The 18965-nt window shown below is 40.8% G+C and overlaps 2 protein-coding genes across 5 annotated transcripts in view; one reads left to right on the plus strand and one right to left on the minus strand.

Moving 5' to 3' along the window:
* Window positions 1-18965, minus strand: part of si:ch211-193k19.2 (uncharacterized protein LOC100034574 homolog) — a 1126861-nt gene that overhangs the window by 598690 nt on the left and 509206 nt on the right. The window lies entirely within an intron of this gene.
* elmo1 (engulfment and cell motility 1 (ced-12 homolog, C. elegans)) overlaps window positions 1-18965 on the plus strand; it is a 99196-nt gene that overhangs the window by 15489 nt on the left and 64742 nt on the right. For 3 of the 4 annotated variants that reach the window (XM_034240955.1, XM_034240954.1, XM_034240952.1), the window contains exon 2: window positions 17124-17278. In XM_034240955.1, the coding sequence (XP_034096846.1) occupies window positions 17201-17278 (78 nt within the window). In that variant the 5' untranslated portion in view covers window positions 17124-17200. Of the gene's footprint in view, window positions 1-6753; window positions 6938-17123; window positions 17279-18965 lie in introns of those variants that run through there. The other variant, XM_034240953.1, reaches the window with a different exon arrangement.

Raw genomic sequence — 18965 nt, forward strand, 5'->3', positions numbered from 1 at the left:
CACATCTCTGGCAATTTAAGGTTTAGGAAACCGCTGTTATCAGCCTCAGAATTTCATCTGAGGTCCATAAAAGCCTCCTGGTGAAGGACAGAATGGGCGAGTGGTTGATGTGCAGATCCTTTTTTGGGGGGTGTCTTTCATGGTAACTCTAGTCTTATTTACGATGTAGCAAATCCTTGCAAATCCTGCAACTAGAATAAATGCTAATGTCTATTTGATTATTTATACTATTGTATCCAACAATCCCTGCAAAGTTTGTGCTGCTGCAGAAAACTTTCCTGGTTGTTATTAACTTTTTTAAAGCCTATATTAAATCAGGCAGTATTTCCAAAGCTCAATCCTCTTATATCTGTTGGTTTGAAAAAAAAATACTCAGTGGAGATCGAGTGTTTGACCTGGACAGGCTTCTTCGAGCAGGGATGAGAAGCCTTAGAGAAGAAGGTCATGCTGTCAGTGACTCACTAGGCCTGTGGGCTTTCTCACATTCACACATGCACACACACTTCTCCTAACAGGCAGTGAAAAAGCTTCCAGGGTAAACACCTAATTGTGCTCCTCTTTTCTGTTTTTAAGCTCTCACCGCCGACCTTGATGCTGACTGATATTGAGTTATGTAATGGGGGAGGATGGCATGTTATTTTTATATCTAAAGAGAAAAGGAGATTGTGTTTGAACAGAGCACATAGCCTATTGTGTTTCAGTTAGCGAGGCAGTGGAGGAAAAAACAACATTATTAGTCCCCTTACGTAACTCTCTTGAATACACAAGCTGCGAGCGCGGAGCATTCAAATATACACACCGGGGTATTTTAATGGTACAGGTCATGTTTCATAAGCACTTAAATCTCCAAAAATATCATGAGTTGATTGATCAGGGAACAGTGGTAAACCTCATTTGTGAACAATGTGCCTCTGCTCACTTCCTGGCATTTTGTAACTCAGAGGTTGGATGCTGTAAACATCCGATCAATTATAATACACTGAACAAAAATATAAATGCAACACTGAGATGAACTCAAAGATCTAAAACATTTTCTATATACACAAAATAACCATTTCTCTCAAATATTGTTCACAAATCTGAAAAGATCTGTGATAGTGAGCACTTCTCCTTTGCCGAGATAATCCATCCCACCTCACAGGTGTGGCATATCAAGATGCTGATTAGACAGCATGATTATTGCACAGGTGGGCCTTAGGCTGGCCACAATAAAAGGCCGCTCTGAAATGTGCAGTTTTGCTTTATTGGGGGGGTCTGGGGGGGTCCGATAACCAGTCAGTATCTGGTGTGACCACCATTTGCGTCACGCAGTGCAACACATCTCCTTCGCATTGAGTTGATCAGGTTGTTGATTGTGGCCTGTGGAATGTTGGTCCACTCCTCTTCAATGGCTTTGCGAAGTTGCTGGATATTGGCAGGAACTGGAACACGCTGTCGTATACGCCGATCCAGAGCATCCCAAACATGCTCAATGGGTGACATGTCCGGTGAGTATGCTGGCCATGCAAGAACTGGGATGTTTTCAGCCTCCAGGAATTGTGTACAGATCCTTGCAACATGGGGCCGTGCATTATCATGCTGCAACATGAGGTGATGGTCGTGGATGAATGGCACAACAATGGGCCTCAGGATCTCGTCACGGTATCTCTGTGCATTCACAATGCCATCAATAAAATGCACCTGTGTTCGTCGTCCATAACATACGCCTGCCCATACCATAACCCCACCACCACCATGGGCCACTCGATTCACAACATTGACATCAGAAAACCGCTCACCCACACGACGCCACACACGCTGTCTGCCATCTGCCCTGAACAGTGAAAACCGGGATTCATCCGTGAAGAGAACACCTCTCCAACGTGCCAGACGCCATCGAATGTGAGCATTTGCCCACTCAAGTTGGTTACGACGACGAACCGGAGTCAGGTCGAGACCCCGATGAGGACGACGAGCATGCAGATGAGCTTCCCTGAGACGGTTTCTGACAGTTTGTGCAGATATTCTTTGGTTATGCAAACCGATTGTTGCAGCAGCTGTCCGAGTGGCTGGTCTCAGACGATCTTGGAGGTGAACATGCTGGATGTGGAGGTCCTGGGCTGGTGTGGTTACACGTGGTCTGCGGTTGTGAGGCCGGTTGGATGTACTGCCAAATTCTCTGAAATGCCTTTGGAGACGGCTTATGGTAGAGAAATGAACATTCAATTCACGGGCAACAGCTCTGGTGGACATTCCTGCTGTCAGCATGCCAATTGCACGCTCGCTCAAAACTTGCGACATCTGTGGCATTGTGCTGTGTGATAAAACTGAACATTTTAGAGTGGCCTTTTATTGTGGCCAGCCTAAGGCAAGGTGGGATGGATTATCTCGGCAAAGGAGAAGTGCTCACTATCACAGATTTTTCAGATTTGTGAACAATATTTGAGAGAAATGGTTATTTTGTGTTTATAGAAAATGTTTTAGATCTTTGAGTTCATCTCATGAAAAATGGGAGCAAAAACAAAAGTGTTGCATTTATATTTTTGTTCAGTGTACATTCATTAATTGGTTATGATGTTGATTATGAGATAATGGCATTTGGCTGTTATACACATACAATGTTTGGTAGTGATCAGTGTTGATCAATCATGACTTCATATAATGATGTTTATTTGTACCCACTATTTGTTTATGTAAACCTATTTTCTACTAAGGGCTGGGCGGTGAGGCCAAATCTCAAGATATAGGTCATTTTAATATCTTTAGGCTTTGTCCACAGTTAACACATCTGCCTACCAGATTTTTTAGTAATTGAAGTTTGTTAAGTCCAAACTTTAATGAGGTTAAAACAACAAGTAGTGAGAAATAAGCATTGGAGGTACAGAAAGGAGGTTCATGAAAGGCAATAACTGCTATCCTTTGGACTGTTCAGGCTGAGCTGTTTTCTTCTATTTGTGCTTAGCTAACCATCTAACTTTAGCCAAGTGTTGACAGTACAGATATGAGTCATTTTAAACATCTCATATAACTCTCAACACCTCAATACAAGTTATATTTGTGAAAAAGATCCCAATACCCTTACAGTTGCAGTTTGTTGTTCTGTTTACCCAATGTGGGTTTATTTGTTATCATAGTTCATTCAGTGGTGTACAACTCCTGTGAGACAAGCAGGGAGTCAGCAGCCCATTAGCTTGTATGACCATGTTCCAATTATTACTATTATAAAGTATCGCAGAGGATAATAAGAGGATATTTGCACAACCGCAGTGAGACCCAACTAACAGTGCAGCTCTACTTGACAGTTTATCCAGTAAGTTAGACCCAGGAGTGTTTGGTCCAATTAAGTAGCTGCTGTTGCTAGCAGGTCGTGTGTCCATTAGCTTTGCCTCTGCCGTCTTCACTCCTGTTGCTGGGGCGTTTGCTCCGAATGAAAGGTGTGATTTGGACTATATTTCACTGGGTAAGTGTGCTCTTGACTCCTGTGTTTCAAATGTCTTTGTCCCATATAAGGGAGGGACGTTATGCCACCGTTCCCAAAAAACCCTAGTCATGTTCTCCTTACAGTGTTTTAAATTGACATTTCTGTAATGCATTACTATTTTGATGGTTTGCAGACTGTACCAGCATACAAGGATTTGTGTCGATGATATTCTTCTTGACTCCAAACTGCAATTTGATGCAGGAATCCTTTGCTGGTATTATATATGGCCCATCAAGATAATTATACATCATGTACATGAAGTCCCCTTGTAATGCAGTTCAGGCTTCCTCTTCATGCTTTTCCAATCAGGAAGTCTGTTTGTCTCCGGGATCATCTTCGTTGTGGAAATACTGCGACACTGTATTTTTAAAGGCTATTAACTTGTGTTTATATGTTAACTAAGCGTCCTGCCAGAGGCAGTTGTTTTTTTAACAATGCCAAATGAGTTGCTTGCCGTTCGGTTTTGAGAGCTTATGTTGTTTTGGGAACGTTGTGTGATCATACACCTACTTGTGAGGTGTTGTTTGGCAGGGTGATGTGCAGTTTGGAAACTAAAAAGTGGTCCAGCTTTCTTAAAATGCCTGGATGCTAACCACTGGTTTTTGACAATTACAAATAAAGCATGTTACTCCTCTTCAAGTGGAATAAATGTGGATGTAGTTTTGAATAATTGATGATTCCCTGAGGTGATGTGGAATTATCTTTGGCTGACAACCTCCTCTGCAAGCAGAATGTAGGAATGTGCAGATTCACTTCATGTTTAAAAAATGGGAAAAATAAATCTGTGAATAAGAACGGGTTATGAAACACTTACCGAGCGAATGACGTCAACACCTGTCTGATATTGTTATCCAACATCCCCATTTACATTTTGGGTTTTCACTCATCAAGAGCCATTTGGAGGTCCGTCTTACACAGAGCTTAGATTTCTGAATCACCAACAACAGCCACAGCTGACCGATAACTGTCTGTTTGCATTATACAAACCATAAAAACAATCAGCTATTTTGATTAATAATCAGGCTGTTTTTTCAATTATCAGTCAAATTTGTTAAAAGTTATAAACACAATCCATTTTTCCACACTAGGGTTTTACAACAAAACTACGTTTAACTTTGTATTGGATTTACTTCACAAATGAATAAGAGGATCAACCAATAAATGATCACTGGAATTTTTCGTGCCAAAAAAAAATGGAGAAAATGGAGATTACCTGCCTTTCTCTGTTTTATATATAACATTGAACTGAACTTGGTTTAGGACTGACATAGAATAACTTGAAATGTTTCGCTATTTGTAACCTAGAAATCTAGAGATTATTCTTCCAGAAACTTCTCAAAATACTGGTAGCCTTCAACATTTTGTCATGCACTTCTCTCTGTATCTCCTTGCGATCAAGTCAGGGCTCAGCCTGTTTGGCAATGCAATTTTACATTACAGCTTTTTGAATATCAAAGATATGGTAGGGTATAGTCTCAGGCTTTGATGAAGTGAGAGGATTTTGACAAGAGCAGCAGTTGTGTGAAACATGGATGACAAGGGTGATTTTGAAAGATTGTCGAGTGAAACGGAGAGCAGCATCCTGGATGGGTCAGTGGGGCTGACGGAGAGCTCAGAGGAATGGTATTCACGAGGGAGCTGAGATAGTTTGGATAGATTATTAAAGCTTTGACAAGGAGTTTGAAAAAGTCCCCTGTGAGATCTCTGACTCAGCAGACTTCACTCTGTTTAAGCTTCCCTGACAGAAAGTGTGTGTAGATCGCGAGAAAAAACAGTCTTGGCTGTCTTTCAAGGATACATTAGTGTCAAAGGTCCTCTAAACCTTTTCACTTCCTCAGGTCTCCATGTCACTGAGGCCAAACCTAAACACATGACAGCTTAACGCACGCAGGGCCTCGTCTCTGTTCACCTATTGCCTGAGACAAAAACTAAAAAAGGAAATTACATGTTTCTATTAGTTTGTGTTTTTGCTGGTGTTGCTGTGTTGAAATGTTTCCAACTTGGATCTTTGTCTTCCTGAGGCTCTCGGGGAGTTCGTGTCAGAACTGAAAGTCCTGTATTCTCGTGTTTATGAGGCTCATACGAACCAAAATTGACCTCAGCATGGGTGGAGTAAACATCTGTTTTTGTGACACTTGCACAGATGGCCTGTTGAGCTCGGAGACTGAAATAAAATATTTAATTTAGCTCATTTAACCTCGTAGCTCATTGGTCATTTTTGACAGTGTTTTTATTTGACTCACTCTGCTGGCGCCGGTATAGGGCTGTTCTGAATCTGTTGCATCATTTGTGATTGGGGGGATGTCAAAGCATTATTGGTAATCACCTGCTCTCTGGACTTCTTTGTACAACAGTGAAAATGCACCATTAAATCTTACTTGGCTGTAAAAAGCAATAACACTTAACCCGAGGTTGATGAGGATTTTCTTTATTTTAATTAGTTTAAGATTGGTTTTTGGGGCTTTCTCTGTCTTTTTGTTTGTACTACTGTAGCTTAAGATGGACACTACTCCTTGACCCTCTTCCCTGAGCATTGTGTCTCTTGTAGGCGAGCTGTCTGTGTGGCAGGGTGGTACACTGAAAAGGATGTGAGTGGAATTAGTTTACAGGGTTAATCTTTAAGGCTCAACATTTAAGGAAAAACATGTATTAACTCTCATATCTGTCATCAGATGTGAAGCTGCAACCTTAGTTTAGCTCATTATTATGCTTGGAGGTAGGGGGAAATTGCTTGCAAGTTTAAAAAGTACCTCTAACAAAGCTAATTAAAACCCAATGGTATATGTTTAATTAATACAAAACCTCAAGTGTTTATACAACATGTTGGATCAAGAATTTACTGTACTGGTCAAGAAATAGTCCGCCACATAACCCCCGTAAAACCACAATGTATCAACCTTTCTTTGGATTAAACAAACAACATATACATTGTTTAGTGAGCTTCACAGCTTCTGATTTATGGATTTAGTCTCCTTTGGACAGAGCCAGATTAGCTATTTCCAAAGCTGCTTTAAATGTGCAGTAATTTATTCTCCCAGCAATGCACTGGAGGAGGGGAACACTAATGAGATATTTACGAGATATGATTTCCCTTAATTATTCCATTCAGCTCAATTCATTTTTATTTTTTTTATTTCTAGGAATGGATTCATTGGTTATTTCTTTACATGTGAGTTAGACACTTATCTTTGAATGTTACCGCTTTTTCGGCAGACAGACCCGCTTCCTCCTTTCTCGACAAACGCCTACTTCCTCCTTCTGTCTGTCTCGCTCAGCACTCTCTGTGGCCCGGGGCTAAGCACTGCACTAACCGTTATGAAGTCTTTGTCAATGGCTTATGATGCTTAAGGCACTGCACTTGCAGGCAGATACTCAGACTTAAGTTGCTTATAAAAGAGCTGCCCTTTCTCTACAACTTAAGCGGCAGGAAGCAGGTTGACTCGGAGAAGCACTCCTGTTGGTTGTCAAGTTTTCCGGGTGAGTCCTCGCGTCTTCATGGTGTGTTTTACTCTTCCTTCACGTTACACAGGAGGTAGTAGGCCTCAGGGTGCGGCTCGGCTCACTCTGCAGCCTCCTCTCCTCTCCAGTGTGTCACCAGTGGACACGAACATTGTGGTTAGATGTTTGCAGTCTGGAGCAGTAAATGTTTGGGTACTTTATACAATTAATGCTGTCTGTTCTGAGATGGGAATCGATGGAGTTTTTCCACATCTGACCAGAGAAGAATGGAAATCTCAAAGAAAGGATACGTTTTAAGACAGTTCAGTTTTTGTGGCCTCATGGTTTTTTGGGGGAATGGAAATGTGGTAGTTTGTGATTTAGGAAAGGATAAAGAAAGAGCATATTTAAATCTGCTGGATTGAGAAGTAATTACATGGCAGATCTTCCACAATACACATTATGGATTAGTTGTGTGCCTGCGAGCCTAATTGTGCCTTGTATTTCCTTTCCCTCTGGCAAGTGTCTTTTTCGCCTCTGTGAATCGCCTTTGATTATCTGGGTACTTTTCAAAATGCCATCCAAGTACCTCTAAGTGTTTCTGACTCACTTGTTTACCTCAAATTGCTGGCTTGCTCTACTCACAACACACTATTTAGGCTACGCTTGTTCAGCACTACACTGTCGCTCCATGCTTCACTCTTTCTCTCGTGTGTGCAGATTTAAGTGTCTAGACACACTTACAGTCGATTCAGCTGTATACGTGCAGCAGAGACGCTGGTTGTCATCTCAGCGGGCTCACCTCTCTGCAGGGGGGCGGTTGGCTGCTGTAACGAGCTGCTGGTACCGACATTTGACAGGATATCCTGGTTTGCAGCATTAAAGAGAGAACCAGGGCGGCTTTATGACACAAAGAGGCCTGCTAAGAGGCCCACAGATACTGCTTTGATGCTTGTCAGTCCTATCTCCGAACTTTAGTAAACACCCTACTGAATTAAGATAAAAAAACATGTCCTCATTTGATGCTGTTTGAGACACTGTCTTGGTCTTTTTAAATTGTAGGTATACACACATGCATGTTAATTCTCTTAGAACATGGCACTTCCTCCTTTAGGTTAAATCTAGAAGCGATATTTCTAAACCCTGACATCAGCCTTCCCTTTTTCCTTTTGTCTTCTTCCTTTTATTTGTAGCTGTTTTGCCAGCCCTTTGTCTTAGAGCCAGCAGCTTTCCTGTTGGCTTGGTGTTGGGTATGTGTGTGTGTGCATTTGGGAGGGATTGGGCATAACACAATGACATTTTTAAGATTCTTAGGTTGAGTCTGCTTTTACAATCATGTTTTATAGCGGGACACTAACAGGGATGCAATTCAGGGCTTATTTCTGCAGTTGCCAGGGGGTAAGTGGCAATATTTCTGAGTAGCTTAACTCATTTGATAAGATTGATGTTGATAAAGAAGTTATATAACCGTATGTTACATCAATGAGAAACAGTTTTTATAGAAGTTTCGGAAAGAGTTTGAAATGTTGAGCTGCAAGTAATGCAGATGAAATACAAAGCAAAATGAAACGGTACGTGGCAAAATAGCTAAAAGAAATGGAAAAGAATACATTTGTAAAATGAACAGTGCTTTTGTTTAGGCGATACTTGAGTTTTTTTGACAGGGCTGAGGGGGTACAACTTCAGACAAGTTCTAAACTTTCATCAAGAGTCGTAAAACACTGATGTTCAGTTTGGTGTTACGTTTCTCTTGAACTGTGTGTGTATGTATGTATGTGTGTGTGTGTCACCTCAAGGGTGTAATACGACCATCCTGTGGCAAGTGCGTGTGTAGGCGTTTGAAGGCATCACGCTGGGAGCAACAATAACTCGTCCTCAGCACCATGTCGGTGGCCTTTTGTATCAGCTCTCAGATAAAGGAGGGTGCTCTTTTTGTAGGCTGACACACACACACACACACACACACACACACACACACACACACTCTCACACAAACATAGGCCCCTGCGGTGAGGCGGGCCCTTTGTAGAGGCATCAGATGAAGAGCTAGAAGGGGTTCTTTTGAAATCCACCCTGCACATAGGTTAACAGACACACCCACACAGGCACGACACAGACTTGTGCATATACTAGAACATGAGTACACACAGCCGCATTACATTGTGAAACTTTATGCTGCTCACACTCTAACCACACAAGAGCCTTAGCAACAGGTGTGGATGTTCATCAGGATTATTGTTTTATGCTTCAGAAGCATCAGAGAGAGATTTTGGTTGACAGGCTGCTTTCATGCTGGTACTTGCTTCATGGTATGTGTGAGGAAAAGGGCCTTATTGCTAGAATGCTTGGTTTACCGCTCCATCCAACTTTTGAATATTTTCTGTTGCTGTTTATGAGGTATAGATTAGAATGTTCTCAAAACCATAGTGGTTACAGCTTGATGTTTCATTATTTAGACTAGTCTTGTCTGTATGTTGTCTGAAACAAATGCTTATATTGGGAGTCTATATAGTCTGCTCGTTAGAGGTTTAAGAAGCTTCACATTTATGGTTGCTTTTTTAGATAAAAGACTTGATTTGAGTAAAAAAGTAGAATCAGTGAGTTGGAGATTTGACAGAGTTTCATTAACTTTTATGAGGAAGAATTTCCTCAAACTTCCAATGCAAATCATATCATATCGACATTTATTCTAGTTTATCAACTTTATGGTTTCAAATAGCTGTCAGTTTATGGATTAAATTGCTTGGGAATAATAAAGTGTGTCAGATTTAGAGCAACGGTCAATCTATTGTAGCATTATTCACATAATTCAATGTATTTATCGACTCAGCCTTGGTTCCAAATCCAATATCAAAGGGCTCTGATCCGATCAGAGACACAATTATTGATCGGAGCATCCCTATAAGATTTATTAACACAGGGGATGGGAGATGCATAAAATGTTGACAAAGTGGTTTCAGTAAAGTTGATGTGACAGGAGAAGGTGGAGAGAGAGAGGCATCAATAAAGTGAATTTGTGGCCTGACATGTATCATGTGTCAAAATGTCTGGAGGTGAGCCAAAGTGAGATCACAAGTGTTGGAGTTTGGTGTTCAGCATGCATCAGGCTGATCAGAGAAATCTAGATTAAGTGTTGTCAGCAGTGGTGGAAAATATCTAAGTAAGTTTACTTAAAGGTCCCCTAATACTGTTTTTCATCAATATATTATAGGTCTCGGATATATACAAAACATTTATCTGAAGTGTTTGGCTCCAAATACCAAACAGATCGTACATTGTAGCATCCCATAATTCCCTCTGTTTCAGCCCTGTTTTAAAAGAGCTGATTCTCTGTCTGTTACTTTAGATGAAAATAAGGAGCCACTCCCCACGCCACTCTTGCGGCTTTCACACCAGCGCTTTTCTGGTTCAGCTCCGGTTTCCCATTTCTGCTCCCGCTCTGTTCACACCGCCCAGAGCTGCCGTTGCTGCGTCATGACGTCACCGTTTACGTGCCTGCTTCATAAAAATCTATTTGTTACACAAGCCAAAACATCGTTACATGTTTATGTATAAAAGACATGAAAAAGTGGATTTTGCATAATAGGTGACCTTTGAGTATTTAAATACACGTTTGAGGTACATGTCCTTTACTTGAGTATTTCCATTTGATGCTACTTCATATTTCTACTCACTACATCTTAGCAGCAAATATTGTACTTTTTTTTACTCCTTTACATTTATTTGACATTTGATATTTGATTTACTTTTACAGGTTCATATTAATAATACAGGCATCAAATTATAACTGATACATTATAATGTACTTACAGATACCCGGCAGTATAAAAAGTTATTGCTATTTTTTTTCAAACTGAAAAATTACAATCGTAGACACATTAATGCATCACTAATTATAAGCAAGTGGTATAATATTGTTCAGAAAATGGCAACTTTGGATAATAAGTGAGATGTGGTACTTTAAGTATATGTTGCTGCATATACCGATTGTACTATACTTCAAGTAATATTTTGAATGCATGATGTTTACTTGAAACACAGTATTTCTACACTGAGGTATTATGACTTTTACATTAAGTATAAGATCTGAGTTCTTCTTCCACCACTGGTTGTCAGTTCAATGCAAAGCCTGAGGTCAGGTAAAAATCACCTGAACTGTAAATGTTGCAAAGATTAGGATTAACGGTTTAGTAGACGTGTTTGATATACTGTAAAGTGTGGGCTGAGGCTGTGCTGCTTGGTCTCACTGAAAACTGCTGCCTCATGTTATCTCACATCATTAGGCTTCATTGTAAAAGGTCCCAGGAGGAGCTACCAGCAAAATGATGTGCTTTACTTAGACTTTGCCCCCCCTTGATATTTATGCCCCCAGTCTCCCTCTATCTCTCTCTCTCTATTCTTTCTCTCTTTCCAATTTCTCCACCAGCTAGGCCTTAACAAGTTCATCACACATCAAAGAGTGTATAGCCAACTTTTATTATTTTATTTACCGTGTTATGCCGGGGTTTTTAATGAAAGTTCTTTGAGCGTGGTTTATGCTATGTTAAAGTGGTGATGAAGTATTCTTTAGCAGAACTGGACAAGTAATAGCAAATAAATGGCAAAGTCACAGAGTTAAAAAGGAGAAAATGATTGTACTACATGTACGTCAAGAGTTACTCTTCAAGTCCCTTCTAGTACCGATTAGGCAGTGTTATATATGACTTTCTAACTTTTGCTGATCTTTCTCTATCCCTTCATCTTTTGCTCTTCTATCATCTTTTTTCTTCACTTGTTCTGCTTTGCCTTTATCCTCCTCTGTCCATCTGCCTTGTATTTTGAAATCATCCTGTGTTTATTCAGTTTCTCTTAATCTACCTTTGAAGTCATTATTTTCATGTTGACTCTTTCCTTCTGTCATCCTTTAATCTCTATTACTTATCACTCTCTTCCTCCCTCTCTGTCTCCTCATGTTCTCTTGTCTTCCTCTCCTTCATGGCTCCATCTCCTCTCCTTTTCCTCCCTCCTCCCTTCACAGACGGTGTGACCCTCACATCATTACATGTTATGAATTATTGAGCTGAAACCCGGCACTCTTCTGCTGCCCAACAAATCACAGGCCTTCTCTCTATCTCTGTTTCCTCTCCTCTTACCTTTTTTATTGATGGTTTTGTTCCCTTTCGACCTCTGGCACCATATCAGATCACAGGATCAGATCACAGGGTAACGTGAGATTTCGCTTTTTTCCTACTCTTTTGTGGCTAATCTTGAAGAATTACGGCACATGCCTCTCTGGTTTCGGCAGGTGGGCGCGTGCTTGAGGACAGATTAACTGCACACACACATTCACAGATTACAATATGTGCTGGACTGCAGCCCAGTTAGATGAGTGCTATTGGTTTTGGCAGCACATTAGTGCAAACAGGACATTAGGGCCATTAAAACAATGAAAGGATTGTAAATGTGTGTGATATAAGTGGGGGGGGGGGAAATGGTCTGTTTAATGGCCCTGTTTATGTTTTGTGGTCAAACTCTGCAAATAGTATTTACTGAGGAGAAAGAGACTTGGCAGGAAATGGAGAAATGTCAAATGGAGTAGACAAAAATAATAAACAGTGGAAAAGAGGAGAGGAAATAAAGGAAGTGTGAACAGAAAAGCTTCTTCTGAAAAAAGCGGGAGCTCTGTGTCCTATCAGCCTGAGTGTAAAATAAACACACTCACACACACACTCAACTGAACCAGGTTGCTGCAGATCACCTGCTCTTACATAATGAGCTTTGACAGCAGCAAGCTCGATAACAAAGTTCCATTTACACCGTAAGGAGGCTGTGATGAGATGCCACAGCGACAGATTGGGAATTGATACACGGCCACCCATGCTATAGTAAACACTCATGATGACTTACATAGGATATTGAGACAAACACACACACCTGAGAAACATGCGTTGTTTGCTCTGAAATTGTACCCTGGAGCAGTGTGTGTCGATCACAGGAAAACATGTTGATGAAATGAGCATCGTGCTCGTGGTGTGTTTCGCTGCTGTGTCTCTCAATTACATTTGAGCTCATTTTTAAGGGATTTACTGTGGCTGTCAGAAATGAGGTGTGTGTGTGTGTGTGTGTGGTGTGTGTGTGTGTGTGTATGTGTGTGTGTGTGTGTGTGGGTGTGTGTGTGTGGTGTGTGTGGTGTGTGTGTGTAGTGTGTGGTGTGGTGGTGTGGTGTTGTGGTGTTGTGGTGTGTGTGTGTGTGTGTGTGTGTGTGTGTGTGTGTGTGTGTGTGGTGTGTGTGTGTGTGTGTGTGTGAGTGTGGTGTGTGTGTGTGTGTGTGTGGTGTGTGTGTGTGTGGTCGTGTGTGTGTGGTGTGTGTGTGTGTGATGTGTGTGTGTGTGTGTGTGTGTGTGTGTGTGTGTGTGTGTGTGTGTGTGTGTGTGTGTGTGTGTGCAATCAATAAGCCTCAAGGCTGTCCATCTCTGAGTCATCTGAAGTTCTCGGAAGATGATGACATGGTGCTCGGAATGCACACACACGCACGCACATGTGCACACACACACACACCGGCTTTCCTTTGAAACAAGACAACTCCTCAGTCAGAAGATTAGTCGTATATTTTGACCCATAGAGAAACTTTATGACCTCAATTGTCAAATATAATTTTGGTTTAGTAAAGCCTTTGTAGCCTGCTATACAACTACCTATTGCCTTCTAAATACTAATATATACTACAAGCATCTCCACCTTATTGCAGCTCAGTCTATTTATTTTATCATCTAAGATGTGAGACTCAGTTTTGAGATACATTTGTTGTGTGCCTTTGCTTTTTCTTCCCAATTGCTTTGGCTAACCCGGTTGCGTCTTTAAATTCTCTCTGAAAGTGTTTGTGCTCATTTTTCTTGACACCAAATAAATTAAGACCATTTTAGCAAGGTTGTCATAAACTAAAATTATTCCTAGGTTATTTTTTCCGGGTTGAAACAAGACAGTCTAAATCCATGCTGGCATGTCTGTGAGGCTGTTAGAATACCATTATTTTCTGATAAGCATCAGACACAGAGTACAGCTGAGGCTAATGAGACGCCACCAGACAAGCTGTGTATATTTAATCGTGAGGGAGACATGAATGTCTGTTGCAATTTTCTCAACAATCAATACAAAAATATTGAAGCATTAAACATAAAACCACTAATGTGAACCTCATGGTGGCACTAGTTGGGGAATCAGAGCAACAGCAAAGTATTACAATTCATCCTAAGGCTTCCTCGAATGTATGTAAAAGAATTTCATAGCAATCCATCCAATAGTAGTTCAGATAGAGGGATAAATAAGACTGCATGGTTAAAAAGAGTCCATCGAGTGGCAGCTTTTCCAGCTTACACCAACTCGACTGCCTCTCCATGTGTTCAGTCAGTATGTGGACGAGTGATAATGTGTGCATAGATGACTAACATGCTGTTGTAGAATATAGCTGAATGAATCACTCATTCACACATCCTGTGCGTATGTACGGCAAAGTCTTGAGGAACATTTTATATTCTTACATAGAGTAAATGATGTTGCTGCTGATCATCCTATAACATGCAGGTAGTCTGTTAAGTGTTATGTGTGCAGGAATGTGCTTATCCAGATGTTTGTATTCATCCGTTTGTTTTATTTAAGTTTTGTTCACTGCACATCCTATTCACAACCTTCATTTCTGAGAATGGTGACCACAAGTTATATTTATCTGCATTAGGGTTGCAGCGGATAGGCAGAGGGAAAGGGAAGCAGAGAGACAGCTGTATGCACTGAAGTGTCTCTCAAAGTATTTAGCATATGTTATTGAACCACTCTAATGTCCAATGATCATACCCTGTCATATTTCAATGCTTTAAAACTCCAGGGAGACGGGTGGATTGAGTCATATGTGGGGAGTTGTGACAAACGTGACTTGAGTATGACACACGCTTCTGAAAGAAAGATGCATCCACATCTTGAGCTATTGATGCAGCGGCTGCCATGGCAACGGTTCCTTGAATAAAGGCTATGTGGATCATTATGGGGTGACTCACACACACCATGCCCGGCCAATCTCGTTACGTAAAAATCCTTAGATTGATACATGCTCATCAAAAGCACACACATGCTTACACATACTCTCTCTGTGTGTTTATATCCACTGTTCAGACATTCACACACACAAACAACTGTCGTCAGTGTTAGTGCACATTTTATGAATCACTATTCAGCCTGTGTTTATGCACACAACACTCACACTAGTCTGCTCAATAGCTTTCTCCCAGGAGTTACTCGGAGCCAGTCTTAATGCATAATGGATTGAGATTAAATATGTAAACAGGCTTCTAAACCAGGAACTAGGATGATCCAAGCTTTCTAAACAGGCTAGAAGGCAAATTATTGATGCCATCCTCAGTCCGTTTTGGAGGGTATATATGGTACATTTTCCACTTGATAACTCTGCTGGTGGGTTTCATTATAACCCCTGCAAGCACACAGAAGTGGCTTTACCCAGCTTCCCCGGCGAGGCTTTAGAACTGGCTTATTTTGGAAAGCCACAGGGTTTCAGGTAGAGTCTCCTGCCTGTTCCTCTGATATCACAGGAGCTAGGGCGTTGCCACCAGGGATTACAAGTTCAATATTCGAGTGAGTGTGTGTGAGAGTGTGTGTTTGCTTCAAAGAGATATGAGTGTTTGCGTGCTTGTTGCTATGTGAATGTAGGGTGGTTCCAAGTACAGATTTAGATTTCTGTTTGTGAATTTCAGTTGCATTTTTACATGTACAAATATTTAAGTACCTTTTTAATTTCTTCTGTCTCTTTGTACCTTACTGTGAAATGAATGTGAAACAAATGATCATCTTCACTCTGACCCTCGTCCTCCTTTTGAAAATGTTCCTAGAATTTGTATTACTGGTTAAAAGTTTTTATCATAAAGAGGAGGAATTTGAACGGTGCCATCATTTCCATATGACTTCAAAGTCGTTTATGCCACCATTTCTTTTTAAATATTGCTCAATGTCATATGCAATATAATATATCTGTGTCATACTCATATATATTGGTCCGAACATTTACTCCAAAGCTAAGCCTATTCATCCAGATAATGAATAGGTCATTTACTCAGAGTTGTCAAAGCTTATCCAAAACCACAGAAGAGAAGAGGACCCCACAATAGAGAGTAAACAACAGGCAGGAAAGCAACAATTAAAGCAGGTTTTTGTACATATTTTTATTCCTCTTTTTCATGGAGCACAAAAACAACACTTGAAAGTATTTGTGTAATTTCTTGCTGCAACATTACTTCAGTAAAAGAGAGATGGAGCAGCGATATCTCCCAAACTGCAGGGATTTAAAGGAGTCGCATATTTTATTCTGGAAGTCATAAAATGCTACTGGGTGGTTTCTGTCTTTCTGTTGCGTTTAAATGACTGAATTAGCGCAAGGTCCCAGCGAAACAGAGTAGATCTTTAAAAAACACTGTAACTTTACGATTCACTCACCTGCTGTGACCTCATTAGCAGTTAAACTTTGATTTGAATTAAGCTCTTGAGTGTATCTGCCCCACCGGCTCGTTCTATGTGTCAACAACTGCAAATTAAATGAGGTTACTGCTGGAAAGAAGTCGATTGAGAGGACAAATAACACCAGTTTGTTTGCTTTAGTTTGCATAAGTAGGTTGGATGTTGAACTGTGTATTTGAATATGATTTTAAGCACAGGAATTTGCATGAAGGGCTTAGCTTTTAAGGTCAACCGTGACACAAACACGAGAGCGTGTTCTAGCTGAGGACTAGAGATGGCAGGTAATGAATGTGTGTTTTTTATAGCACTGATGATAGACCCTTACAGCCGAGAAACCTGCCCTCAGATGCTCCTGATAATGTGAGAAGCCATTGTGTGTGAATGTGTGTCCGTACCCACGAGAGTAAAGTGGTGAAAGTAGGTCAATTTGCTGATTTCCTCTGAAGCTTTAAATGTTGTATGAAATTGAATGATTGGTTTGAGCTGCTTCTGCCAAATCAGTTGCTGTTGAGTATCTGCAGAGTGCTTCACTGTACCCATGTATTATGTATTTTTCAGCATTGTTCTTGTTGACCTTTCTCCATAGTCATATATAATACTCTTTGTATTTGGAGGATGCTAATGCTAACAAACACCTGAAGTAACCAGACCTAGTTCTTGACTAATGTGCCCCATTTTCTGTCTCTTCCCTCTCGTCTCTCTTTCCTTCTCCTTCACTCTTGTCCTGCAGGTTTGGATGAGCTTCCTCCAGCAGTAGTGACAGAGGTGTGAGTAAGAGAGACCGACACCCCCCACCCCCCCTCAGCCATGCCGCCGCCGGCAGACATCGTGAAGGTGGCCATTGAGTGGCCAGGGGCCTTCCCCAAGCTCATGGAGATAGACCAGGTAGGTGTCTGAGCACACAAACAACTTAGGTGTGTGTGTGTGTGTGTCCTAGCATTACTCTACTTGTGGGGACCTAAATCTGTTTACACAGTCACGTGTGGGGACTTGCCTCCCTTATGGGGACAAATTGGAGGTGTAAGGTTAGGATAAGTCTCCAGGAAATGCATGTAAGTCAATGTAATGTCCCCTGAAGTGATGTGTGTGTCTTTGTTCCTAGCGATTACACTAATTACCAAAAGGAAAAGCCTTAATTACAGATGTTTAACAGTCGCCACTGCTTTGACATCACTTTACAGAATAATGCTTTATAATTGATGGCTTTCATCTTACACCATAAATTAAGGCCTATATTATTAAATGTTTAGTTATTTTTGTGTCTCAGCAGTATAATTAATTTGTTATTTGAATAGTATGTGTAGCTCCATCATGTCAGGCCAATGGCCGCTCTACGTTGGTCATTATCAGGGTAGAAAAATCTATCGGATAGGTGCACGTAGATAAAAGATCAGTTGTGGCAAAATACTTGGAAGTGTTTAGCTTGGACGCTAACACATCTCTCATGAAAGGACATTAAACAACACCTCTAGATGGCATGTTTGACATTTAAAGCTGCCCCCGAGTGCTGCTTTCATCCGTTAAAATGACACCGGCTTAAGAAGATTGCATTGGCTTTAGTTTATGAATTTTGTAATGACTAAAATAAACGTTTAAATATTTTTGTCTGGCTGTGTGCAGACAGCAGCTTGCAGAAAACTCTATAACAAAGGATCATTTATGATTAGGCTACCCATAAAGACTTTACTGTTTAAGTGTAGATAATCTATCTGAGTTTGAACTTTTACCTATGTGTAACTTCAATTAAAAAGTCATGCTTTATTAAAATGATTGAGAAACACTGCATTTAACAAAAGAAAATCAAATATCACTGATTTACAAAACATATAGATCACGGTGAAAATGATTGACTTTAACATTTTCAACACTACCATTAATATATAGATAAAAGTAATGCAATACCCCGTTTTCATAATGATGCCAATTGCCTGATCAGAGGCTTTGAGAGTGTGTATGCCAGCACACACAGAAAAAGGGTGCATTAAGTGTCAGAGATCATCAGCGTCTCTCAAACAGTGGTTGACACGTTAACGAAATAATTAGCCCAAACAATGTTTACCTTGTGCTCGGGATATGTTTACTCTTAAATTGTTGTTGATTAGACATCACATTTGTAAAATGGTGTGTGTGTGTGTTGTGTGGACTCATGGATGGGCTAATGATTGTAAAAGCCATGAGTCACTGTGGCAACTGGAGCCACGATTTCCCTTCTCAATGGATGAGCCAGTGAATGAAACATTGAACTACTGCCATGGAGTCCTTAAGGCACTTCAGTGTGGATTTAGGGATGTTGTTTTTGGTATTTAATGACCCTTATCAGCAGGGCTCTTGCAGTCTGTGTTGTTTAACGTCTTTAGCTCCAGTTAGGTCTTTCTTTCACTTAAAAGAAGCCACTTCACTTCCTCCCATCCCTCCACTTTTCTCTAATCCTCTTATCTCTCCCTGTCATCTCTCTTGTTCCTCCTATCTGTTGCCTCCACCTCCTCCTCGTCCTCTTTTGCTTTCTCTTCTGTCCGTTCCCCCTCCTCACTCGTCCTCCCCGTCTTTTGTTGTAACTGTAAAACTTGTGCTG

The sequence above is a fragment of the Gymnodraco acuticeps genome, unplaced genomic scaffold (assembly GCF_902827175.1).
Source record: "Gymnodraco acuticeps unplaced genomic scaffold, fGymAcu1.1, whole genome shotgun sequence".
NCBI classification, from domain to species: Eukaryota; Metazoa; Chordata; class Actinopteri; order Perciformes; family Bathydraconidae; genus Gymnodraco; species Gymnodraco acuticeps.